The sequence below is a fragment of the Staurois parvus genome, unplaced genomic scaffold (assembly GCF_062004578.1).
Source record: "Staurois parvus isolate SC_StPar_1 unplaced genomic scaffold, SC_StPar_1.0 ptg000320l, whole genome shotgun sequence".
In the NCBI taxonomy this organism is placed as follows: Eukaryota; Metazoa; Chordata; class Amphibia; order Anura; family Ranidae; genus Staurois; species Staurois parvus.
This window is the reverse complement of record NW_028318116.1, coordinates 162,680-189,443: the sequence shown is the minus strand read 5'-3', so window position 1 is coordinate 189,443 and position 26,764 is coordinate 162,680. Positions and strand designations below refer to the sequence as shown.

At 43.7% G+C, this 26,764-nt stretch overlaps 1 protein-coding gene across 2 annotated transcripts; it reads left to right on the top strand.

Annotated features, from left to right (window-relative positions):
* Positions 1–519: 519 nt before the first annotated feature.
* Positions 520–26,371, top strand: LOC149457449 (glycine N-acyltransferase-like). 2 transcript variants are annotated; one of them, XM_089683656.1, is made up of 6 exons: positions 520–802; positions 3,103–3,196; positions 3,272–3,379; positions 21,922–22,048; positions 24,066–24,201; positions 25,494–26,371. In XM_089683656.1, exons 2-6 carry the CDS (start codon positions 3,119–3,121, stop codon positions 25,927–25,929), a joined length of 885 nt encoding a protein of 294 aa, XP_089539782.1. In that variant the 5' UTR covers positions 520–802; positions 3,103–3,118; the 3' UTR covers positions 25,930–26,371. The 2 variants fall into 2 exon arrangements, with proteins under 2 accessions (XP_089539782.1, XP_089539783.1); XM_089683657.1 differs by lacking the exon at positions 520–802 and adding an exon at positions 916–1,160.
* The last annotated feature ends 393 nt before the right edge of the window (positions 26,372–26,764 follow it).

Sequence of the window (26,764 nt, the reverse complement as noted above, 5' to 3'; positions counted from 1 at the left end):
GCAGGACGCAGGTCAGGTGCGGTTGCAGGCAGAACCATACAGCAGGGTCAGGCAGGCTGGGTCGGTAACAAGCGGGCAGAAAGGTACAAAAAGGAGCAGGCAGGAGAATGGTCAGGAATAGCCGGGGTCAGTGCAGGCGGAGTTCTTTCTTAGGCGATTATATAGCAGAGCAGGTATCAGAATCAGGAATTTGAGCACAGGAACGTATTTATACCAGAAGGCAATGACTCTTTAAATAGCCCGCCGGCCGTGAAGTGGGCGCTTACTGCGCATGCGCAAGCTTCCTGCGCTACCGCACGCTCCCGCGCCTGTGCACTTGCTCCGCCGCTATTTGAGGGAATCTGTCGCGGTCGCACTGCTGCACGGTCACGAGATCCCTGACAGGCAGTTCGACCAGTCACTGGGAGTGAGGTGACAGGAATGATTGGGGTGGTGGAAGCTGACACATGCTCCGCAGTACAGGGTCGGAAATGCTGCACACCCAGGGAAGTGGTGTTGTCTAACAAGACATCGTGTCCGAAGTGCTTAGTGTTCGGAGGTTTGGCCGCTGATCACCTAAAGAGTTAACTGTACAAGTTGCTGCTGGAGTCCAGAGTTATGCCTGAATGTTGATTTCACATGACCACAGCTCCTGTACTGTGCAGTTCCACAGTGTCCCCATAAGAGCGCCTGAGCCCCACCTACAAACTTACAATGTACAATCTGATCATTGACCGAGACGGAATAGGAGAAGCCATTGCAGGACACTGGAGTGAAGCTCAAGGACTGAGTTTTTTTGTTTGCTTGTTTTTTATGATATAAGGTACAACTGTTTATGTTGTTTTATATTGTGCCATATCCAGAACTTATTTTTTCAGACTTGTATAACTGTTCCATTTGATAAAATGTTCTGTTTTATTTTTCAGTTCTAACTAAAGCTGGCAGCTACAGTATAGGGGAGAAGGGATGAACCAGTAACTGCAGTCAGTTAATAATGCACAGAGAGTGAGTACAATGTGTACAGGGCGAAGGCAGGAGGCCAGGCGAGGGGGAGGACAAGTGAGTGCAGATCAGGCCATGGAAGGAATGCCACCGGAGATTTAGGACACTTAGGAATACAAGCCACTTCCTGCTGCAGACACAGCCTATGATTGTCAGCCACATGCAGGTATCTAGCCCAGGTGAGAAGAATTTTATTGAACTAGGTGATTGCAGGTAAGAAGATCACTTGAGCCTAGGTTCAAATCTGTGCGGGTGGTGCCGCTGCGGATCTGCATGAAAATCTCGCACACAGAAATGCGGACCCGTGGGCGGATGCCATTAGTTTTAATGGCACGCCACCCGCATTAGAAAACGCATCCGTACTGGGAACCGAGGTTCCCGTGCAGGCTGCGTTTTCAGAGGAAGTGCAGGGACTTCTTCTCTGCGTTTCACGGGGCATGGGTGTCTATTCAAATGAACGGGCTCTCGTGCCTGCGCAAAACACGGCCCGCACGGCCGCATATATTATATGTGAACCGCGGCTAAGTCCACATGAATACAGGACGTTTTGATAACGCTGATAACGTTAGCCATGTAGTCACATTAAAAGCTTGAGTTTTTCAGTTTTTTTTTAACATTTTTGCATTAGTGTTTAGCGGCGTTTTGCCATGATTGTGGCTTTTTTTACATTTGCGGTTTTTAGAGTTTTTTTTAACAAAAAAAATGTGTTTTTAGATCAAAAAAAGTCCAAAAACGCCGGTCTGCGGCGTTTGGCTGCGTTTTTCCGCGTTAGAGCAATTCTACAGCTAAAAAAACTCTAGAATCCCACTAGTCCTGGGTTTTTTTTCCAGCCAAAAAACGTTGATTACAGTCTATGTGTGCAAGGACACATAGGAAAACATGCTGGGGGGTTTACTGGCTGTAGAAAAAAACTTCAAAAGCCAAAAACAGCCGCTGTAAAAACGTCCAGTGTTCATGAGGGCTTATGGAAAATGCACTGATCCTGGGATGATCCTGGGAACGACAACTATTGTTTGGTGCTCTCTGTATATCAGTATATATCAGAAGATTAAATATATTCTGTAAGTGACAATCACCTGATAAGCAACTGGAATAGGCAGCACACAACTGAAAAAAGGGATTTACCATTTTATTATTAGCTTGGTGTATCTAGTAATAATTCTCTTGCCTTACACACCAAAAAGCAGTCAAAAGTGGACCAGTCATAAGGAAAAGGTCACAAAAATTGGTCCCCTTCCTCCTTTCTAAATATACACTCATAGATCACTTTATTAGGTATACCTTGCTAGTACCAAGACAATATCCCCCCACACCATTATACTAAATGTGTCAAGTTTATGACCACCAATAATATATGGTTACCACATTCCAAAGTACTATATAATAAAGAGAAAATAGAGAAGAATCCCCACCCCCACTCTTCTTCTCCATTTTCTCTTTATTATCCCCCACACCATTACACCACCAGCATGAACCATTGATACAAGGCAGGATGGATTCATGCTTTTATGTTGTTTACGCCAAATTCTGACCCTACCATCTGAATGTCTCCGCTGAAATCAAGACTCAACAGACCAGACAAAGTTTTTCTAATCTTCTATTGTCCAATTTTGGTGAGCCTGTGCGAATTGTAGCCTCAACGTGTCGACGTGTTGTGCACTCAGAGATAGTATTCTGCATAACTTGGTTGTAATAAGTGGTTATTTGAGTTACTGTTGCCTTTCTATTATCTCGAACCAGTCTGCCCATTCTTCTCTGACCTCTGACATCCACAAGGTATTTTTGTCCACACAACTGGCGCTCACTGGATATTTTCTCTTTTTTGGACTATTCTCTGTAAACCCTAGAGAAGTAGATCAGCAGTTTTTGAAATACTCAGACCAGCCCATCTGGCACCAATAACCATGCCACATTCAAAGTCACTTAAATCCCCTTTCTTCCCAATTCTGATGCTCGGTTTGAACTTCAGCAAGTCATCTTTACCCCCCTGTCTAGATGCCGAAATGCATTGAGTTGTTGCAATGTGATTGGCTGATTAGCAATTTGTGTTAGCAAGAAATTGGACAGGTGTACCCAACAAAGTGGCTGGTCAGTGTAATCTATATTATAACTTTCCTTTAGCTCTTCACTCATAATAATGATTTTCCTGACCTGTTCCTCCAAACTGGCTACTCTGAGAAAAATACTGAGCCACAGCTTCCCGGAGTCATTAAAGGTGAGTAGAAATATGTGGGATTTGTGTTATAAAAACTGTGTGTGTCATGAAATCCTCACAGTGTCCATCCTTCAGGTTTATGGAGCACTGCATTACGTGATTGACAAAAACCCATTCAGACTGCAGGTTCTGGTGGACCAGTGGCCAGACTTCACTTCTGTTATTTGCCGCCCCTTTCTGGAGGTAAGTTCCTCAGTGACCTAGAGCAGTTAAAGTACAAGGCCTGGAGCTGAGCAAAGCTAAGGGAACTGGGGCTTGCACATAAGGAGGAGTTTCTAATAGGGTGGGTTTATATTCATTAGTAAGGGGTGGTGGCTTACCTGATTGGAGGTTTGAGTGAAGAGGGAGGTTCTCCAGGATGAGGAGAGGAGGCTGGACTTGTCAGGGGTCAGTCAGAGCTTTTGGTAGTACTGGTGAGGTTTCTTCACCCAGTAGTCCTGTACCTGCAACAAAATAGGCCATGGGTGATTTAAACTACATGATTTCCCAGCTGAGGGCTGCAGTGGAGGCGAAAGGCTCTGGGTGGCTTCGTGAGAGACTTCAGATCTGCTGCAAGAACCCAGGCCCATGTCTTCTGTGTTGGGAATGCAACAGCATGTACTATAATGTACTATATATAGTATTGTGTGTTAATATCACTTGACCAGTAGATGGCACTATACACTAAAGGTTACTAGTTGTGTATATCTGAAAAACTTGTTTGTTCTTCCTCTCTACTATCATCTCTTCAGGAAGTAATGTGTCTGTAATATATGTCTGCTGAGAAATGTGCTCTGTATATTTGTAACTTAAGCCACACAAGTAAAGTCTGAATTCTGCTATCACTACCAGTGTCTTCTATAACACATAACCAACAGGTTATGGGCCCAGCTCCAGACACTGGAAAAAGGAAAACTACAAGCAAGTAAGTGCTGCATTTACAATCCTACCAATTCACTGAAAGATGGCAAGTGCTTCAGATATGAAGTTTACAATAGCAAAGCTCAAACAACACCAACTACCAGCTATGGAAGTTTAAGCTTGAAATGCTGTTATCCAAAGATGACTTGTGGCAGGTACTAGATACACACAGACCCAATGACAACCCGGAAGAATGGGACAGGAAAAACAGGCAAGCAAAAGCAGTCATAAGCCTGTTAGTGGAGGATGATCAACTCCTTCATATAAGGAAAGAAAGCACAGCTAAAGGTATGTGGACTGCATTACAAAGACTGCATGAACATGCAAACCTAAACAGCAAACTATATCTGCTGCGCAAACTGTATAAGAAGAGGCTGGAAAAAGGGCAGGAAATGGGTGAACATGTAAATGCCATGCTAGAAATTGTGGACCAGCTGGGTGCAATAGGTGAAGAATTAAAAAGCAACCATGTTCTTTCAATACTTCTGAGCTGCCTTCCAGAATCATACAGTGCCCTTATAAATGACCTAGAAACTAGACCGGAAACTGAACTGACGCTAGAATATGTTAAGGGAAAATTAATTGATGAATACAGCAGAAGAAAGGAAAATTTGCATAGTGAAGAGAACGAGAGACCAGAGGCATCTCTGAAGGTGCATGAAGGCATAAGACAAAGCAAAGAAACCAGGGTATGTTTTCGCTGCAAAAAGGCCGGTCACCTGAAAAAGAACTGTTCAATCTGGAAAGCTGAGCAGCGAAAGCGGGAGCTACCCACAAGAGAAAGAGCTAAAGCAGTCATGAAAGAAAATGAAAGTGCATCATGGAGTGGTACTTTTAAAGTGACTCAGAATAGTACCTCACATGGATGGTACATTGATTCAGGGGCAACAAGTCACATGACAAGCGACGAGACATTCTTCACAGAAATTGATTTTAGTGTAAAAGATAAAGTCTTCCTAGCATATGGGAAAAGTATTACAGCGGAAGGTAAAGGTCAAGGATTTCTGAACTGCAAAACACCATCAGGGGGCAAGCAGAGCATCCTTGTAAAGAATGTTCTATATGTTCCAAGCCTAGAAGGAAGCCTCCTATCAGTTAAAACCCTTGCAAGCAATGGACTCACTGTCCAGTTCAGAGGTAATGAATGCACAATTCAAAATGGAAAGCAATTTCTAGCAAGAGGAAGATTAAATGAACATCTGTACAAACTCGTCACTGAAAGTGAGAAGGCTAATGCGGCAACTCATAACCCACATGACAAGTGCATCCACCTGTGGCATAGAAGATTGGGGCATCGAAACCCAGAAGCTATAAAGGACTTTGCAAAGAGTAGTCTATCAGAAGACATGAAAATATTGCCTTGCCACACACTCAGCAAGTGCAATTGTTGCATCAAAGCAAAGGCCACCCGAACCCCTCTTCCACAGACCAGTCAGAGTAAAACCATTAAACCCATGGAACTGATACACAGTGATGTGTGCGGACCAATGAAAACCATCACACCTGGCGGGAACAGATATTTACTGACTTTCATCGATGATTATTCCAGGTACACAATAACGTATCTAATGAAGCACAAAAGTGAGACATTAGAAAAACTTCAAGAGTTTGTAGCTATGACAAGCAACAAGTTTCAAAGGAAACCTGGAATAATACGCACTGACAATGGTGGGGAATATATGAATAAAGAGATGGAATCATACTTAAAGAAACAAGGTATTATACACCAAACAACTGTACCATACACTCCTGAGCAAAACGGTGTAGCGGAAAGAAAGAATCGCACTCTTGTAGAAATGACAAGATGTATGATTACGGACGCTGCCTTACCTAACAAATACTGGGGAGAAGCAATAATGACTGCAACATACCTACAAAACAGGCTCCCATCAAAATCTATTGAGAGTACACCATATGAAATGTGGAATGGATCAAAACCTAACGTAGGACACATCAGAGTATTTGGCTATAAAGCATATGCCGACATTCCAAGTCAGAAACGCTCCAAGTTGGAGAATAAAGCCATAGAAGGCATTCTGGTTGGCTACAGTGAGCAGAGTAAGGGATATAGAATCCTTTGTCCAAAGACCAACAAGGTCACAGTAAGCCGCAGTGTTTATTTTGATGAAAGTGAAGCACCAGATAATACAATTCTTGAAAAATGTGGAGAGGATTTACACACTGAATCGGCAAGAGACACTGATTTATGCGAAGCAGGACAAGAGCCAGAACAAGAAGTGGAAATTACAATCAACGATCCAATAGAACCCACTGAACAACAAGAAATCAGAAGATCCTCTCGAATGACAAAAGGGATACCACCCCGCAGGTTATCATACGCTGCTAAAACACATCAAACACAGGAGCCAACATCCTGGGAAGACATAGAAACTTTGCCGAGAAGGGAAGCCGATCAGTGGAGAAAAGCAGCTGAAGAAGAAATAAAATTACTTCAAGAAAATAAAACTTGGTCACTAACAGAACTCCCTCCCGGTCGCAAAACCATCGGAAGCAAATGGACTTTTAAAGTGAAATATGATACAGAAGGAAACATCTATAGATACAAAGCAAGATTAGTTGCCAAGGGATACTCCCAGAAATTTGGAGAAGATTACGATGAGACATTTGCTCCAGTTGTGAAACATTCTACTATAAGAACACTCCTTAGTATTGCTGCCGGAAAGGGAATGCAAGTAAAGCATCTAGATGTCAAAACTGCCTTTTTATATGGAGACATCAAGGAGGATCTGTACATGGAACAGCCACCAGGCTTTGAGAAAGAAAAGAACCTTGTATGCAAACTGCAAAAGAGCATCTACGGGCTCAAGCAAGCAGCGAGAGCATGGAATGAAAAAGTGAACAAAATACTCAGAAAAGAAGGGTTCTCAAAAAGTAAAGTAGATACATGTCTGTATTCAAAGAATCAAGAGAACAAATGGACATACATCCTAATATACGTCGATGACATCTTGACGTGTTTTGAACAAGAAGGGGACTATGACCAAATAGTTCACAAACTGAAACAAAATTTTGAAATTAAAGAGTTGGGGAACATTACTCACTATCTAGGAATTCAAATAGAGCGAGAAGAGAATGGAAGCTATCTTCTTAACCAAAGTCAGAAAATTACAGAAATGTTAGAACAGTTTCACATACAAGATGCAAAGGAAGTGAAAACACCAATGGAACCAGATTATCCAAAAACAAGGGAACGTCATTGTTTTCTACAAAAGAGACTAAATGTCATATAATTATGCACATGCCATTGAGAAGGGGTGTTGGGAATGCAACAGCATGTACTATAATGTACTATATATAGTATTGTGTGTTAATATCACTTGACCAGTAGATGGCACTATACACTAAAGGTTACTAGTTGTGTATATCTGAAAAACTTGTTTGTTCTTCCTCTCTACTATCATCTCTTCAGGAAGTAATGTGTCTGTAATATATGTCTGCTGAGAAATGTGCTCTGTATGTTTGTAACTTAAGCCCCACAAGTAAAGTCTGAATTCTGCTATCACAACCAGTGTCTTCTATAACACATAACCAACATTCTGATCCCCCTCCTGGGCGCCCATGTGCTCAGAGGTCTGTGCCTCCGGTGCGCTTCAGCTTTGATGAGACTGCGCGGGTTCAGCTCCACTCTGTGAGCCCCATCAGGGACCCTCTGGTCCCACCAGTGAATCAACGGCCTGCTTCCCCTGAGGGGCTGGGAGGAAGCCCCGTCATTGGCAGATCCCTGGCAGGGGCACCTCCTCTGCCACTGGCTACCCTCCTGACTCACCTCTGGGACCATGCGGCTGGCTCTGCAGGTTCCTTGCCTGCAGCAGTGGTGGCCCAGCACTGGGAGAGAGATGTTGGGTGCCAGTTAGCCTCCAGGGGCGGCCGGGAACCCTGCCCCCCGGGATTAGAGGACCAGGGGTTTCTTTGGCTTTGAGGCATGTCCGGGTGGGTACCACCACACTGCGGGACTGGTCTTCGGCTGCTGGGGTTTCCTCTGCCTCCCAGCGAGCCTGACGAGGGAGTGTCAGCGTGAAAGCTCTGAGCTCCGGTGCAGTGGCGGCGGCTGATGACATCATCTCCAGGCGCCGCCTGGTCTCAGGAGCCAGGACCGACCTTCTGGAGCTGGACGGTGCTGCCTGTAAGCCAGATGCTGCTGGGAGCAGGTGTCAGGGCAGGGCTGTGGAACGGACAGGTAGGCCTAGTAGCAGGGTGACGCACTGGCTGACGACAACCACCACCAACAGACTGAAGTCCCTCAGGGCACGGAGTCTAAGTCCCAGGCTGCCCTTCACCAGGGCCCCTGATGGTGGGGATGGACTTGACGCAACCGGGGACCAGGTCGCGGCCCCTGAGACACCCCAGCTGCGGTAATGGCCGCCGCCAATGGCGTGTAGCTGGTGAGAATGACAATAGCGTAGTCAGACAAGCCGGGTCAATAACAACGGGACAAAACAGTACAGAACAGTAGACAGAGAATCACAGGTCACGGGCCGGGTTCAGCAATGGAAGGTCAGATCAAAGGGAAACACAGAGAATGGTCTTAGTCACAAGCCGAGTCAGAATACCAGAAGAGTCACGAGCGTATACACAGAGCTGTAGCAAGACCAAGACACAAGTGCAAAGAGCATGTGCAGATCCCAGGCTTATATGTACTCAGCCACACCCCTCTGGGGGATGGACCTCAGAGACCTGAAGGCATAAAAGATTCCCATCATGCTCAGCAGAAATCCAAGATGGATGCTAGCACATGGAGTAACATAACCTCTGAGAAAAGGTAGGACCTTGACAGCAGGTAGGAAGAGGAGCTCATCGGCTCCAAAGATGGGGAAGTGCCAGGGTCTCTGCAGGGATCTGGACCAGCAGCTGAGAGTCCATGTGGACGGAGGCAGCCTGGTGAGTTTTCCTCTCTGGGTGCTTTTCTTTTGTCTTCCTCTCCTTCTCTGCTATGGGGGTCTTGGGACTTGGAGGCCCCGGGATCTGGCGCTTCTGGGCTTGTGGTGGCAGGCGGGGCCGTTAGTGAGGGGGTTGCCTCAGCTTCATCTTTGGGGGGATAACTAGGCAATGAAGGGGTTCTTAGCATGCTGCTGGCTGGTTTTAAGGATGTGCTGATGCATTGTGATGCAGGGGTTTTGGCTAGGGCTTCAGCGCCACCTTTGGCCGCATGGTCAGCTGTTCAGGCCACGGCGTCTGGGGGTGGTGTTTTGGCGAAGGGTGGCGGTGATGCTGTGGTTCCCCTCAGGTGTTGCCCTGGCCACGTTATGGGCCTCTGGGGCTTCCTCTGCTACTGTGTCTGCAGTGACCCCGGCAACGGGCGTTTCCTCCAGTTCTGGCTCTTAAGCCGTTGTGGGGGAGAAGGATTTTGGTGGTTCTGGGGCTGTCGGCGGACACAAGGTGGTATCAGGGATTGATGGGGTACAATTGGCGGATGTTTGCTTTGAGGGGCCCTTGGGAGCTCATCTGAAACCGGAGGTGAAAGATCGCATTTAGAAGGGTAAGTATGTAGAGATCTTTTCTTTGTTGCCGTTGGAGAAATTCAACCTGGATAAAGTTAAGGCGAGAGGAGGAGGAAAAATGGCGGTATTGTCTGATTCCCCGCACGTTCTCCAATTGGCTTCAGGCATTTGCCATCTTGGCAAGTGTTATTGGTGAAAGGGCTCCTGAACATTATTCCCCTTTTTTTGTTACATGGATTCCATGGGGGAAGCCCAGAGGGTTTATGAGGGGGTCACGTGGTTGCGCTATGACAAAGCAGTTTCAACAACACAAGGTGGTTCGGCCTGCCTTGCGTTGGGACCACAAGGATATTGGCTTGTGGATGAAGCTGATGACGCCTGCACAGACTACCACTCATCCCTTTCCAGGGGGGGCCAGTGGTGCAGCCTCCTCTGCCATGCATCGTAAAGGATATTGCTGGCAATTCAATGAGGGATCGTGCAAGTTTGGATCTGCATGCCGTTTCTGTCACGAGTGCTCGGGCTGCAGGGGATCCCATGCCTTGTCCCGGTGTTTTAAACATGGAAAAGGGATAGGGGGTGATGCTGGAAAAAAGGAAAATGCCGGTGAAGGTAGGAAGGATGTTACCATTTTTAAACGGTATCCTGATCAGGTGGCAGCTCACCTGTTGCAACGGGGTTTCGCGGAAGGTTTTTTTGATACTGTGTACATTGCAGGTTGTTCCTCCCATGGCGGATAATTAGAGATCGGTACGTTTGCATCTGGACATTGTTCTTGCTAAGCTGGGCAAGGAGGTGTACTTGGATTGCATGGCTAGCCCGTTTATTTACTTGCTGGTGCCAGATCTTGTCATTTCGGTTTTGGGTGTTGTTCCTAAGAAGGAGCCCAATAAATATAGAGTCATCCATCACTTGTCGTATCTGAGAGGGGGTTCGGTGAGTGATGCTAATGACCTGGATCTTTGTACGGTTTCTGATACTTCTTTTGATACAGGGGTGGTGTGGGTGTGGCGGTATGGTCAGGGTTCCTTGTTGGCAAAAACTGATATTGAGGCAGTGTTTTGCCTGTTGTCAGTACATCCCAGTTGTCTCCATTTGCTGGATTGCAAATGGCAAGGACAGTTTTTGTGGACTGATGTTGACCTATGGGTTGTGCCATTTCCTGTTACCTGTTCGAGATATTTAGTTCCTTTGTTGGAATGGGCTGTGCGGTATGTTTCTGGTCTTGCATCCGTCATTCATTATTTGGATGATTTTCAGTGCTTTGGCCCCCCGGGGAGTTCCGCCTGTGCATCTCTACTGAGCACAGTTCAACATGTTTTTGAGTATTTTGGTGTCCCCTTAGCTCTGGATAAGACAGAGGTTTGAGTGAAGAGGGAGGTTCTTCAGGATGAGGAGAGGAGGCTGAACTTGTTGGTGGTCAGTCGGGGTTTTTGGTAGCAGTGGTGAGGTTTCTCCTGCCCTCCCTCCCTTGACCTGTTTCGTTGATGTTTTTTGTTTGATGTTCCTGGTTCTGTCTGTTGTGTTTGTCTTACCTTTTTTTGGGCTCTTTTTGTTTTTCTTTCTTGTATTTGAATTTTATGTCTTGGGGTCATTGTCCTTTTGTGTTTTGTCATGGCAGCTGGCAGGGATCGCTGGGTCTTTGAAGGAGGTACTGGAGTAACATTTTTGAGGATTATGGGTTGGGCCCATTGTAGGTATGGGTGTCCCTTCCCAATTATAAGGTGACGTTGGTAATATTGGAGTTAATGGGCTGTATCTGGGACTACGTAGCTGTAGCATTGTCCCCGGAGCGGTGTAGTAACGGCTGGGGGCCTTCTCATTGGGCGGCAGATACAGCCAGGTTATTTGATGTGATTATCAGTGCCTTCAAAGACCTTGGACCAGGTTGGGATCATTACTGTTCAGTTAATACATTGATTGTACTTGATGCATTGTTATGTAATACTTGTTATGTTAAATAAATGGGCTGCTATGATGGTGGTTTGACACCATAGAAGGAGAGTTGTGTGTTTATTTCAGGTGGGGGAAGGTTGAGGGGTGGTTGTCTTTATTAGGGGGCTAGTAAGTGATTAGCCTCGATATTCTGCATGTCCCTCAGTCATGGGCAGTTTATACATTTTTAAAAGCTGACTTTTTGCATCCGCATCTCCTTCCTTTCTATCTCCTTTTTCTCTCTTTTCTTCTCTCCTTTTTTCTTTCTGTCTTTCTTTCTCCTGTTTCTCTCATTTTCCTTCTTGCTCTCTTTCTTTCCTTCTTTCCCGCCTTCATTCTTTCCCTCCTTCTATACATCTTTTTCTTTCTCTCTGTTTCCCTCCTTACTTCTTTCTTTCCCTCTTTCCTTCCTTCCTTCCCTCTCACTCTGTCTCCTGTTTCTGTTCTTTCTTTTCCTCCCTCCTTTCTCTCCTTCCTTATCTCCTACAAAAAAAATGTAAAAAAATAAAATCTAAAAATGTAAATAAAAAGTAAAAACCTACTGACACTAGTGGCGGAACTACCAGGGTCGCAAAGATCACTCTTGCTACCCAGCCCGGGTGTTCCACCAAAGGGCTCCGAGGAAAGGGTCACCAGACTTTGGGATGCTCAGACCAACGTGCCCCGGACTATTTCTTGTCCCTTTCCGGGCCTGGCCATACCCAATAAAGGGCATGACGTCAATGAACGGATTGTGCAGTACCCATCTAATGTGTAGGAAAACCAGTCATCCATAGTGCTTGGTATAGACTAGGCCAGAGCCACAGCTGGTTCACAGTCTCTGACCGTCTCCTGTATCCTGTCCACAGTCTCTGACCGTCTCCCGTATCTCTGACTGTCTCCTGTACTATATCCGCTGTCTCTGATCTCTCCTGTATCCTGTCCACAGTCTCTGACCATCTCCTGTAGTATGTCAGCAGACTTTTATCATCTCCTATATCATGTCTGAAGTCTCTGAGTATCTCCTGTATCCTGTCCGCAGTCTCTGACCGTCTCCTGTGAGTTTTTTGATTGTGTGTAAAGTTGTGCTTAAACGTTTGCATACCCTGGCAGAAATCATGAAATGTTGGCATTGATATTGAAAATATGATTGGTCATGCCAAAAAACTTTTATTTGAGGATAGTGACCATAAGAAGCCATTTATTATCACATTGCTGTTTGGCTCCTTTTTAAATCATAATGATAACAGAAATCACCCAAATGGCCCTGATCAAAAGTTTACATACCCTAGGTTGTTTGACCTTGGTACAGACACACAAGGTGACACACAGGTTAAAATGGCAATTTTAAAGGTTAATTTCCCACATCTGTGACTTTTTAAATTGCAATTGGTGTTGATGTATAAATATTCAATGAGTTTGTTAGCTCTCACATGGATGCACTGAGCAGGCTAAATAGTGAGCCATGGGGAGCAGGAAAGAACTGTCAAAAGACCTGTGTAGAAATGTAATGGAACTTTATAAAGATGGAAAAGGATATAAAAAGATATCCAAAGCCTTGAATATGCCAGTCAGTACAGTTCAATTGCTTTTTAAGAAGTGGGAAATTCAGGATCTCTTGATACCCAGCCAAGGTTAGGTAGACCAAGAAAGACTGCAGCCGTAACTGCCAGAAAATTGTTCACAATACAAATGTAGTGGAGGAAATTAATCCTATCTGTGCCTGCTGTAACCTGCTGATTTGCATCTCCTGTGAAATCTGACACTTGCACTGGGCACACACAAGGCAGTGAGGGATTTCAGCCCCTCCCTTCTCCTCTCAGACTGTAATAGAGAGAGAGCCAATCAGAAAGCCATTAAAGGAGCCAATGACAGGGACTTTCTCAAGCAGGAGGTGCAGCTGCAAAGCATTGTGGAATATACAATCTTGAACTGAAACGGCCTGATAGGCTTATATGAGGAATGGAACTACAGAGACCAGCTTAATGAGAGCAGAGTGAAGGACTCCATCTTGTTTTTCCTGAGAGGTGGCAGTCTGCATGTGGCAGGGAAGAGTCTGGACCTAGCAGAGAAGTGCTTAGGGTCAGCTGACTGCGTGTTTAGTTATCTGCATCAGTCAAGGGGACATCCAAACTGAGAGAAGTGGGCCTACAGTACAGTGCCTACACTGACAGTGTGAAGCGCTCATCGTGAGGTGACCAGAGGAGCCTGTCATTTCCAGGATGATCGTTTGGGCTTTAGTCACAGGATCTGGTGAGAGGGTTTTTGCCCACTGGCAGATGACAGGAACACTGCACACAGAGACATTACACTTCGCCCATACTCACTAGGCACTGGGTTGTGTAGATGGCCCTGCTAAACAGACACAGTATTTGCTTTGCTATACAAATACTGCCACGGGATTACAATTATACTTTACCATAGGAGTTTAAGTGCACCAACAAAAGTAGCTAGCTGAAGATCCCAAGATTCATCCTGTTACCAAGAGACTGAAGTTACTGGTGCCATACGGGCACGTGTATGCGTATTCAGGCCTCTATATTGTATGGTGTGTGAGGGAATAGCTTTACCTTGGAAAGTAGCTATTAAGCATCAGTTGGGTACAGTGTTTGCCTATTGGGCTTGTGATGTCAGGGGTTAGAAAGGAGAAGTCTGACACAACAGAGAGTCATTCTTCTGCTCTCCTCCTGCTTGGACATCATGGGGCCAAATTTATGTAAAGGGGTTTAGACCCACTTTGAGGTTGCCATTTAAATGTTTGCCTTTACTCTTGGGGTTATTCACAGTTGGAATCCCCTGAAAGCAGCCTGAGTGTAAAAGTGAGCTATATTGCTTTCCGTCACAGACAGTATTTGCTGTTCTCTTGATTCAACTAACGTATACCTGTTGTTAATGTTTATTACTTTCCAAAGAGGTCTTACAGTAAAGCTGATCTGTGTTTTATCATAAAGTGTGTGCTTTTCATTGGTCCTCGCACTTACACTATTGCCAGGTGTGTCAGTTGGGGCTGAGACAGTTCTTGGGGTTGAGAGTCAGAATGGCTGAATGAACAAACTTAAGCAACGCCTTCGGGGGTATCGGTACACAAAGAAAAACCAACATGTAACTTCAGGAGAAATACAGGCTGCTCTGGAAAAAGACAATGTGGTTGTATCAAGGAGCACAATACAATTGTCACGGTCTGGGTCAGGTTCAGAGACCAGTTGCTACAGCAGTGGCTTACCTGAAACCAGCAGGAGAGGTACACCAGCGGGTCATCCTGGGAATGACGCATGCTCACCTGAGGTGCGGGGTCTAAGTATTCACCGGTCTTCCCCAGAGCTCCTAATGGTGGATATGGATTTGGCTGCGTGTTAATACCAGGTCGCAGTCTCAGGATCACCCCACCAGGGAAAGAGCAAGCTGGAAACCAATAGCAGATCAAACAGGGATAAGACAAAAGCGGAGTCAGTCACAAGCCAAAGGTTGGTCACAAACTATATAGACGGCAGCAGTAAAGGTGAGCGGGATATTGGCTGGAAGGCACAATAATCTGGCAAGGAGGAAGTGCATGGACATGGCTTTTATGAGAAAGTTCATGGGAGGAGCAAGGAGTTCAAGGTTCATCCGAAAACAAGGAACAAGGCAGGATTGTCCAATAGATCAGGCAGAGTGTTCTCCAGCATCCCAAGTAGCTCAGTGAGAAGAAACATTGCCTCTCACCGTATAAGGCCCAGGTTTGATCCCAGGCTCTGACAGTACTCCCCTCCTCACAGGATGTCCCCTGGACGTCTTAGGACCAGGCTTGTAGGGAAACCTCTGGTGAAATTCTCTTGTTAATCTAGGAGCATGGACATTTTCCTCAGGCTCCCAAGAATTTTCCTCTTGCCCATATCCTTCCCATTGGACAAGATATTGCAATTTTTCTCTAAACCTCTTAGATTCAAGAATCTTCTCTACCACATATTCTTCTTCTCCCTGTACATCAACAGGTGGAGGAGGTGGAAGAATTCGTCCAGAGAAAGAATTTTCATGAAATGGTTTGAAAATTGATTCATGAAAAACGGTGAATTTTCATACTGTCAGGAAATTTTAAGTGAAAGGTGACTGGGTTGATCTGAGCAGAAATCTGGAAAGGTCCCACAAACTTTTGGCCCAACTTTGCAGATGGAACATGAACCTTCAGATTTTTGGTAGATAGCCAAACCTTGTCGCCCACATGAAAGGTAGGAAGTGATCTGCGATGACTGTTGGCAGCCCTTTTATAACTTTCCTGAGCCTCCCCCAAGGTCTCAATCAACTTCGCCTGAATCTCCTGCAATGTAGTTAATCTGTTGGCAACAGCAGGAATTTGAGTTGTGATAGGGAGATTAGGAATAAAAACTGGATGATACCCCATACTGAGGAAAAAGGGGCTTTGGGAAGTGGAGCTATGTTTAGCATTGTTATAGGCAAACTCTGCCGTAGGTAGATAGTCCACCCAGTCATCCTGAAGATAACTGACAAAACACCGAAGGAAGTGTTCCAAAGTTTGATTTGTCCTCTCAGTCTGACCATTAGACTGTGAATGAAAAGCAGAGGACAGGTTAACAGTTACCCCTAAAGCTGAACAAAAGCTTTTCCAAAATTTTGATGTAAACTGTACTCCTCTATCAGATACCACATCATCAGGAATTCCATGTAATTTAAAAACATCTCGAACCATCAACTCCTCAGTTTGTTCAGCAGAAGGTACCCCTTTAACAGGTATGAAATGAGCCATTTTAGTAAGGCGGTCGACAACTACCAAGATAGTAGTAATTTCTTTTGAGGGGGGTAATTCGACTATAAAGTCCAGAGAAATTGACCCCCAAGGTCTTGATGGAACAGGAAGTGGTTGGAGCAACCCCAAAGGAGAAGCATGGGGTGTCTTATGACGTGTGCACGTCAGACAAGAGGCCACGTAGCGTTTGATATCCTTCTTATAACTAGGCCACCAGAAGGAACATGACAGAAGGTCAGCTGTTTTTGAAATCCCAAAGTATCCCGCCAGTTTGGAGTCATGAACTAATTTGAGGACTTCCACCCGAGCTGACTCAGGTACATAGAGACGATGTGCTAGAGTGCAAAAGCCATTCTTGTAATCAAGGTTAATGTCCCTAGGAGGATCACTGAGAAGTGGGTCATTCTCATACCCCTCTTTGAGAAGACTCAATGTCTTTGCACTTGTGGCCCCTAGGAAGTTCTTTTGAGTTAGGATTGAACATTTGGAGTTACCCTCCTGGGGAGGCTCAGACAGCATCCTTGATAAGGCATCGGCCTTACCATTCCTCGATCCAGGTCGATATGATATGATAAAATTGAATCTAGAAAAGAATAACGACCAACGTGCTTGTCTAGAAGACAATCTCTTGGCCGAGCGAATTAATTCCAGATTCTTATGGTCAGTGAGAACAGTTACAGGGTGATTAGCCCCTTCTAGCAGATGCCTCCATTCAGAAAAGGCTTCCTTAATTGCCAGTAGCTCTTTATTCCCAATGTCGTAATTCCTTTCGGCTGAGGACATCAAACGAGAAAAGTAGGCACCAGGATGAAGCTGCATTTTTTCATCACTGCGCTGAGACAGGATAGCTCCCACAGCAGAATTGGAAGCATCCACTTCCACTATACAGGGTAGTTCAGGATCAGGATGTACCAAAATTGGTGCAGAAGTGAAAAGAGTTTTCAGCTTTTCAAATGCAGCCTGTGCCTCAGAGGTCCACACGAAGGGTACCCCTTTCTTTGTCAGCTGTGTCATTGGAGCTATCACTCTAGAAAAGGTTCTTATAAATTTCCTGTAGAAATTGGCAAATGTTGAATTTCCTTAACATTTCCAGGTGCTGACCAATCTACCACTGCTTTGATCTTCTCGGGATCCATGCTCACTCCCTCTGGAGAAATGATATAGCCTAAGAACTGGAACTGGGTTTGTTCAAACTCACATTTCTCCAATTTAATGTCTGTTTTTCCTTAATCTTTAAAAGACAGTGCAAACATGTTTGCGGTGCTCCTCCCAATTATCGGAGAAGATAAGGATATCATCCAGATAGGCAATTACAAATTGATCTAGCAGATCACGAAAAACATTGTTGATAAAATGCTGAAATGTTGCAGGGGCGTTGCAAAGTCCAAACGGCATCACCAAGGATTTGAAATGCCCATACCTGGTTCTGAAGGCGGTTTTCCATTCGTCTCCTTGACGAATGCGGTCAAGGTTATATGCCCCTCGTAAATCAAGTTTTGTAAAGATCTTGGCAGAACGAAGTCTTTCCAACATTTCAGAGATCAAGGGTAATGGATAGCATTTTTTAATAGTGATTTTATTCATGTCTCTGTAGTCAATGCATGGACGCAAGGTGGAGTATTTCTTTTCAACGAAGAACAGGGCTGCTTCTGCAAGAAAAGTTGAGTGTCTAATAAAGCCCTTCTCCAAATTCTCATTGACGCACACCCTGAGTACTTTTAATTCAGGTTCCCACAGATTGAAGAGGCGGCCAAAAGGTATTTCTGCCCCTGGGAGCAGCTCAATGGGGCAATCATATGGGCGATGAGGGGGTAATTGATCTGCATTTTTCTTGTCACAGACATCCCGGAACTCATGGTAATGTGGGGGAAAATTGTCATATGACTGGATAGCCACTATATTACTTTGCGCTTCCTTGGTCGGTGACGAACTTGGTCGGCAAGGTCTTTTGCAATATTTTTCACAGTGGGGGGACGTAAAATCTATAGTCCATGCTCCCCAGTTGATGGAAGGATTGTGAGTGGAGAACCAAGGAATGCCCGGGATGATGGGAAACTTGGGTGATGTAATCAGCTGAAAGCTGATGGTCTCACAATGGTCAGCCTCAAACAACAGTACCAGGGGAACCGTTTTATGGGTAACAGGTCCTGAAGATAAGGGGGACCTATCAACTGTCTCCATATCAATAGGGGTAAATGTATTTCTTGCTTGAATATTATTGTTGTTGGCAAACTCTATATCCATAAAGTTCCCCACAGCCCCGGAGTCCAGCATAGCTGAGCAGAAGATTTCACGGCCCTCAGAGACAAGTTTAACGGGAATAACAAAATGAGAAAGTAGTGAGTTCACTTTATTCTCTTCAGGAATCAGTGGGGAGACAGACTGGCTTATAGAGTTTATTTGTTCAGGTGCAATCACATCAGTCACAGCAATTGTTCTTTTAACTTTGTTAGGACAATTAATTGCATAAGGACCAGAATCCTCACAATATAGAAATAAATTCTCTGAACGTCTTCTCTTTCTCCTGAATGGAAATGGATCTCTTGATAGTATCGACCTGCATAGGCTCAGGAGTGTTAGAACCCAGAGAGACTCTTGAATCCTGCTGAATGGACTAGCCGAGAGATGCATGCCCCTATTGCCTCCAAACATTCCCAACCTCTCCTTCCTCCTTTCTGTAAGTCTTTGATCGATTCGATACACAATTGGATGAATTCCTCAAGATCATTAGGAATATCTACTCTGGCAAGCTCATCCTTTACCAGTTCAGAAAGTCCTTGGTGGAACTGGCTTTTTTGTGCTGCAGGGTTCCAAGTGGTATCTGCGATCTGACTTCTGAACTCGGCTGTGTATTCAGTGACCGAGCATCTAGCCTGCCGCAGACTATGCAATTTTGCTTGAGCAGTAGTACAACGGTTGGGATCATCAAAAACCTTATTCATCGCGGTCAAAAAGGTATTAAAATCATTCAACATGCCATGGTTTTGCTCTATATAAGGGGAGGCCCAAGCTAGAGCTTCCCCAATCAGAAGCCCAATAATAAACATTACTTTCTTTTTCTCTGAAGGAAACGCAGCAGGGTATATTTGGAAACATATGCGACATTGATTAAGAAAACCTCTGTAGTGGCGGCAGTCTCCATTAAACTTAGATGGTTGGGGCTGGGACATATGCAAGCTAGGATCATCTCGGTTCAGCAGTTGTCTCTGCAGAGCCTGAATCTCTCCCTGTTGCCTATCCACAATGCTTTCTAGTTTGGCAACTTTTTCCTGATGGGTAACCCCAAATTGCTGCCGCTCAGCAATTTGCTGCCTAAGAGGAGTCACAACACTTGCTATAGCAGCCTCCATGTTTGGGCCAGATTATTCTGTCAAGGTCTGGGTCAGGTTCAGAGACCAGTTGCTACAGCAGTGTAAGGCTTACCTAAAACCAGCAGGAGAGGTACACCAGCGGGTCACCCTGGGAATGACGCATGCTCACCTGAGGTGCGGGGTCTAAGTATCCACCTGTCTTCCCCAGAGCTCCTAATGGTGGAGATGGATTTGGCTGCATGGGAATACCAGGTCGCAGTCTCAGGATCACCCCACCAGGGAAAGGGCAAGCTGGAAACCAATAGCAGATCAAACAGGGATAAGACAAAAGCGGAGTCAGTCACAAGCCAAAGGTCGGTCACAAACTATATAGACGGCAGCAGTAAAGGTGAGCGGGATATTGGCTGGAAGGCACAATAATCTGGCAAGGAGGAAGTGCATGGACATGGCTTTTATGAGGAAGTTCATGGGAGGAGCAGGGAGAAACAAGGAGTTCAAGGTTCATCCGAAAACAAGGCACAAGGCAGGATTGTCCAATAGATCAGGCAGAAAGTTCTCCAGCATCCCAGGTAGCTCAGTGAGAAGAAACATTGCCTCTCAGCGCAGAAGGCCCAGGTTCGATCCCAGGCTCTGAAAACAATTATACTTGAAAAAAAATGAGTTTCCAGAAAGAAGCATTTACTGCATCAATGCCACAAAATATCATGGTTATGTCCGGCAACACCTTGACAAGCCTCACAGCTTTAGACCATAGAACTTTATGGTCACAAACCATAGAAGGGTCAACAAGAATACCTTCCCCACTGTGAAGCATGGTAGTGGCTCACTGATTTTTGGGGGGAGGGGGGTGAGCTAAAAATGCACGGGGAATCTTAGCAAAATTAACAGCCAGATGAATGCAGCATGTTATCAGAAAATAGTAGCAGACAATTTGCATTCTTCTGCATGAAAGCTGTGCATTGAATTCTTTTGGACTTTCCAGCATGACAGTGGCCCTAAGCACAAGGCCATATTGACCCTCCAGTGGTTACAGCAAAAAAAAATGTGAAGTTTATGGAGTGGCCATCACAATCTCCTGACTTTATTATCATTGAACCACTCTTAGGATATCTCAAACATGCGATTCATGCAAGATGACCAAAGACTTTGCATGACCTGGAGGCATTTTGCCAAGACAAATGGGCAGCTATACCACCTACAAGAATTGGAGGCCTTTTAAACAACTATTGCAAAAGACTGCATGCTGTCATTGATGCTAAGGGGGCAATACACAGTATTAAGAACTATAGGTATGCAGACTTTTGAACAGATCATTTCATTTGTTTACTTGTTGTCATGTTTTGTTTTATGATTGCGGCATTCTGTTATGACAGTTGAATATAAATCCCATAAGAAATAGAAGAAATGTGTTTTGCCTGCCACTGTTACCAATTCTCCAAGGGTATGCAAACTTTTGAGCACAACTGTATCGAGGTTTTCTATTTATTTATTCAATTTTTTTTCTTTTTTTTTAATGGACTTTTTTAACCTAATTTTGTACAGTAAATATGTTTATTTTACAAACATTTAGTAGATTTTTAAAGCTTGCTCAGAGCTCTGTGGTTTAGCTGAAAACAAAGCTGCAATCATCTGTTTTTGGGCATGGTGTCTCTGACTAAAACCTTAAATGGAGTCACACAGAGGAAAGATGGGGGGAGTCAGTGCTCAGACTTATTCACTTGTGGCTTGAGCTTCTGAGCTCTGCAAACAATCGACTTCTGTACAACCAGCCTGCCCATACATGAATATTCGGCTGGTCCCTACTGAACTGGTGCAATTCTGATGCATTTGCGGCCAGCCAAAAGCTTCCCCAGTTGGCTGGGTATCAATTCCTCCTGCTGTCAACATGTTCTATTTTTGGCATCTTGTGTTATTCCTTCTTCTCTCTGTTGGGCTGTTGATGTATAGAGGAGCATATAAGGCTGATAAAATGTTAAATGCAGCAACTTTCATTATGATTATTATGTCTTGTGAGAGGTTTCTGTTTAATTTACTGTATGTAGATTGCCATCCTATTAATACTGGGTTCGATTTGTACACTGCTTGTAATTGCACTTTTATTAAATAAAAATATCAGCTACTTTACACTAGTTGCAGTTATAATACACTGAATAGTTTTCTTAATAAATACCACAACTTATTAGCTGTTTTGTTTTAACCGATTGCAGTTTAGCTTTCAATTGTGTTAAAATAAAGGTGTGATGTCATTTTATAATCCAGTCATCCAATCACTGAACTAGTTTTATCTCCAGCTGGTGCAAAATTTTACTGAAAGTGCATTTTCATCATAAAAGATGGTGAGATGCCCCAAAGGGAGGAGAAGTTTTTGAGTCTATTTATATGAATTTCTTTTGCCTCTAGGAGATGAAAAACCCAATAGATCCTTACACCAACACCTACTTTATGTTCAGTAAAGACCCACAGAGTCTGAGTCACATGCTGCAAGATCCCCAGACTGTGAACTGGAGTCAGATGTTTCAGATACAAGGTGAAAGCTATACAAGTTGTTCAGGAAAAAAATTTTTTTTTATTTCTTTGCAACAAGGTAAATTTGAAAATACACTGTAAAAACAGCAGGTTAACCAAGGATCATAAACCAGCTTATGTTGTAAAATAAACCTGAAGAAAATGGGAGATTCGATTATACAGGCAACAGAGTGGTTCACATAGGAGGGACACATCCCTTCTCCTCTCTACTAGCCCGGTGATTAGAAAATATACAGTATATATATATGAGTGGAGTGGGTGGTCATAGGAAGTAAGGGGTAGCGGGAGTGCAGTGCTTTGGTATAGCTGCAGCCCCCATGGGAGCTCTTTGGACCCTTGGCAGCAGTATGTAACATTCATTTAGATGGATTCTCTAGGTGGGAGTTCCCTAGCTATCCATTTCCTTAGACTAACAAGGCTTGTTGTTGCAAGTAAAGAAACAACGCAAGTAAAATCTCTATTTATATGCCATCTGTAACCTATACCCAAACAAGTGAGTACACACCTGAAAGAGCCAGAAATGGCTGGCTAATGGCATCTCCTAACATCCTCTTGCAGCAGGAAAGGATTAGGGTACACAACTGTAATGAGAGAAACTCTGCCACCATAGATCACTCACATTCTCCTGACATGAGGTCAATTTCTGAAGAAATAAGGAATGGCTACATTTTCATCCTTTTAAAGATTTCTTTACTGTGGCACAAGCATATTAAAAGTTCAACTCAACCTTCACCTTAACCTCCAGCACTTTGGTCCAGCATTAGCAATTCGCCACTATACAGTTCCAACATTTACAAAGAATGATTGGCCACTCTTCCATCATACTTGCTGCAGGTCTCCGATTGGTGGATTTTACAGAAGAGTCTATTATGGGCCTACCCCAAAGGGTCCACTTTCCTAAGCTACAGCCTTACATCTTAATTTACCAGGAGTAGCCCTTTCCCATCACCCTCTTCCTACTCTAGAATATATAGGGCTGAACAAGTCCAGTTACCATATCCACACAGGTTAAGGACCTCACTAAAAGCGGTACTAACCCTTGACTGCATACAGTATTCCTTCTAGGAGTGAGGGCCCACACAAGAGAAGTTCTAGGTCAGAAGCCTGCTCGTGGTACCCTACATGGGAACATCTGAACTATGTTCAGTTGGCCCCTTCTGCATACATAAGTAGGTGGTGTTCTGTAGTTCAGCAGAGAACTGGCTACGGCTTACAACACTCCTTAGAATTTCAGTATAGTTAGTTTCAGTATCAAGTTAGTTCTCAGCTAACTACTGGTTTACTGGTTACTGGGTTTCTGACAGGATCAAGAGATCTATGGTGGATGCAATTGCCGATATTCGTCTAAATATGCTAGTTTCCTGGCTATCTACAATACATTTTCAGCCACTGATTTAGAACAACCATACAGCAAGTTAGTTCCAAGTAGTCATTACCTACCTATTATCAGAGTAACATGAAAACTAGTATTTTTGGAAAAATGAATCAGCAATGGCATCCCCATATTTCCAACAAAACAGATATATTTGAAGCCAGATGGACCGTCGATCTTAGTTACAGCCAAGTTGTCTCCAAACATGCAGGCACTGCTTCCTTTATAGAAAGCCTAACATACTTTGGAAACTGAGTGTCATTGATCAAACCTTTGCTAAAGTTAAACTATAATGGTTTGGGGTCATTTTTATTTTACGTTTATCAGCTTATAAAGTGATGTTTTTTTCTCTTTTTAATCCGTTTATGTCTTAACTCACAGAGTCTTATGGGTTTGCAAAAGAGCAGTAGCTGCTTGCTTTTAGACTGCTACTCTGTAATTAAATATCTTCAGGCCTCTAAACAATTTGATTTTGTGTAAATTTCAGTATGAGCTATTGAGCTTTCCTAACAACAGGCTTTTCGAACAGAGAAGCTAATAATAAACAGGTGAAAGGGAGCATAGATTTCCAACTGTTGGTATTTTTTAATTAAGAAAAAATTATAATGCATCACAGTGATTACTTTTTGTTACATCCCTGTCTTAGGTTGTCAGGCATTGGAGGAAGTCATTCACACAGTTCTGTCCAAGCATGGAGGCCATATGAGGACTGTGAGTAACGTGTTATACATGAGAGACAGGAAGATAAGTGCCGATGAAGTGGAAGCACTTGGCAATACAAGGTAGCTTGATGAAAATATCTGCTAAAAGCAGAATTCTGATTGCTTCTTTTTGGTAGTTCCAAAAAATTTTCTTTGCCCCACATAATAAGTACACCTACATTCAGGGGAGAACACAATGAAAAATGTATGTAACAACAGTTAACGTATGGAGCACATTGGACACATCATTCTTGAATAATTAGCTGAAGCAATATTAAAGGAAATCAGCAGTGAGAATATATGGATGCTATCATTGCTGACCTGAAAATGCTAGTACTTTGGCTATCATGCTGATCAGTGACATTCCTAATCTGCATGCTTTGATTTAGGTCAGGTCTTAAACAACATTGTCTTTATACTTGGGAAGGTGAAGAGTGTGATTTTTTTATTCTTAAAGTATTTTGTAATAAAGATACATTTTTTATAAACTTTAGCATTTTTTCATGTGCCAATTTAATAACATGGTAAATGTTGAATAGGTCAGCAGTATGGTGGTTTCTTGAATCAGGGTGTCTATGCGCGATTGATTTTTCCTGGTGATATTGATATGACCACCTGGACCACGTAAAATATGTGCACATTTGGTATACAGTAATGTATTGATAAGTCTAGCACCCTTTTATTATTATTTTTTTGATGTAGGTTTTAAAGGACTGAAGCCTGAGACATAGAAGGAACTAGCATTTTCAGGAGGAGGTTAGTCATGGATGTCTGTATTTCTCTCAGCAAATTTTATTGCGGATCCTGCCTACTGTACCAAGAAAAAGGACTTTTACTTATCTTGTTCCTTGCTCCACCTGCAACCAGTACTCACCACTTGTCTTGGACTCTCTTGGTTGTGGCAGGCACTTGGTATCCTCATATACAGTACAGTACAATGAAGAACTGCTGGTTCTGCATTGTAGTTGATAAAGTAAGAGCTGCAATTGTTGGGCAGATCACCTTCGAGAAGAGGCCTTAGGAAACCAGAGACATGGAAGGAGGAGTCTTTGTTAGCAAGAGATTAGGTAAGTAATAGTCCTTCTTCATACCCAGGCAAAAATGAGTATTTAACCTTTGCAGTGTAGGGTGAACACAATGCAAGGGTATTTTTTCTTTTCTCCAGAGTCCATCTCTAAAATATGTGGCCATTGAAGATCAAGGGTTAAATATAGCGCTTTGTTTCTCAAAAGTGTTTCCACCTTTTTGAATCTCATCATATTTTGGTGGACTCCAAAGAAGTAAGGACAGGCCATTGCAATTTCTTATAATTAATTTCTGTTTTAAATGGGGTTTCCTAATTATTATCCACATTCTGCTTCCTCCATTTACAGAATAAGTGACCTGCAATTCTCACCATTGAACCCAAATGAAGCACCCCTTGTTAATGCACAGTGGCTATTTGGTGGTAATGAAATAAGTGAAAATTATATCAGACGATGTATCCAGACATTTTCCACCTTGTGTGCCAGAATACCTGGAGTGGCGCAACCTATAGGCTGGTCGCTGAGTGAGCAGTCAGCAGAAATACGCATGGGGTACACTGAGAGTTCCTATCGTAGTCAGAGACTGTTTGGGAATGTAGTGACAAGACTGATGGCTATACAGCAGTCAAGAGGGGCCCCAATCTACTGCCATGTGGCACCTGACAACAAGAAGAGCCAAGCTGCATGTAAAGCAGTTGGATATGTTCCAGTAGGAAGGTGGCAACAGTGGAGCTTTCAACCCAGCTTAATAAAATACTCAATGGATTCCATGTATAGTCACTGAAACATTGCTAGACTTCAAACTGTGGAAATTGTCTTAAAGCAGAACTTCACTCTTTCAATCAACATTGACTATGTTTAATACTTATGCTGCTAATATTAGTAAACAGATAGGAAAGTATATTACATTTCTTTAGTTACTTTTTGGTTTCCATGCCTAGGCAAATGTTGCGATACATCCCAAGAATCATCAGGAGGGGAGGAGGCTAAGCACACAGCAGATGGCTTCCAGATTTCAGAAAGTAAATTCATCTGCCCTTACTTAAGATGGCCGCTCAAGGTGGCGGAGTCTTATTAATATCACTTTTACAAGGTCAAACACAGGAGAATAGAACCACTGTGCCTGGTTGTTAAATAATTTGAGTTTACCTGACAATCTTGTTAAAAAATTGACCTAGAAGACACCTAATGTATGAGACTTAACACCAGATAAACTGTGCTCTGTATTACGGTTGTTAGTGCTTTATTTTTGGCTGCTCTTACTGTAAATTAACATTCCCTAAAACCCATACCTAGTAAAAATAAATTGCTAAGTCCCAGAGGACCCCTGTATACAGACTGCACAAATGGTAAGTCTATCTCCATGGAATGTTTACTTGACCAGTGTCCGATATTGCCCCATATGAGTCTAGCAATTTATACCTGAGCTGCATCCCAAAATGGCCATATACAAGTCTTTGATGTGTCAGTACACAGTATGTGGTATAGAGGTAAGAACTTAAGATAAAGGGTTTTAGTGAAGGTTACTTCACAAAGGATGGGTTAGGTGTGTATTTTTGAAGCACAATTGTCATTTAAGGTACCAGAGCTAAGTGCTGTGCTACAACAGGTTGCCATGA

Coding starts and splice junctions, on each gene's coding strand:
- LOC149457449 (XM_089683656.1), top strand. CDS start 3,119: ATGATTTTCCTGACCTGTTCCTCCAAACTGGCTACTCTGAGAAAAATA. Junction 3,197..3,271: donor GCTTCCCGGAGTCATTAAAG/GTGAGTAGAAAT, acceptor TCCATCCTTCAG/GTTTATGGAGCACTGCATTA. Junction 3,380..21,921: donor TTTGCCGCCCCTTTCTGGAG/GTAAGTTCCTCA, acceptor TTTTGCCTCTAG/GAGATGAAAAACCCAATAGA.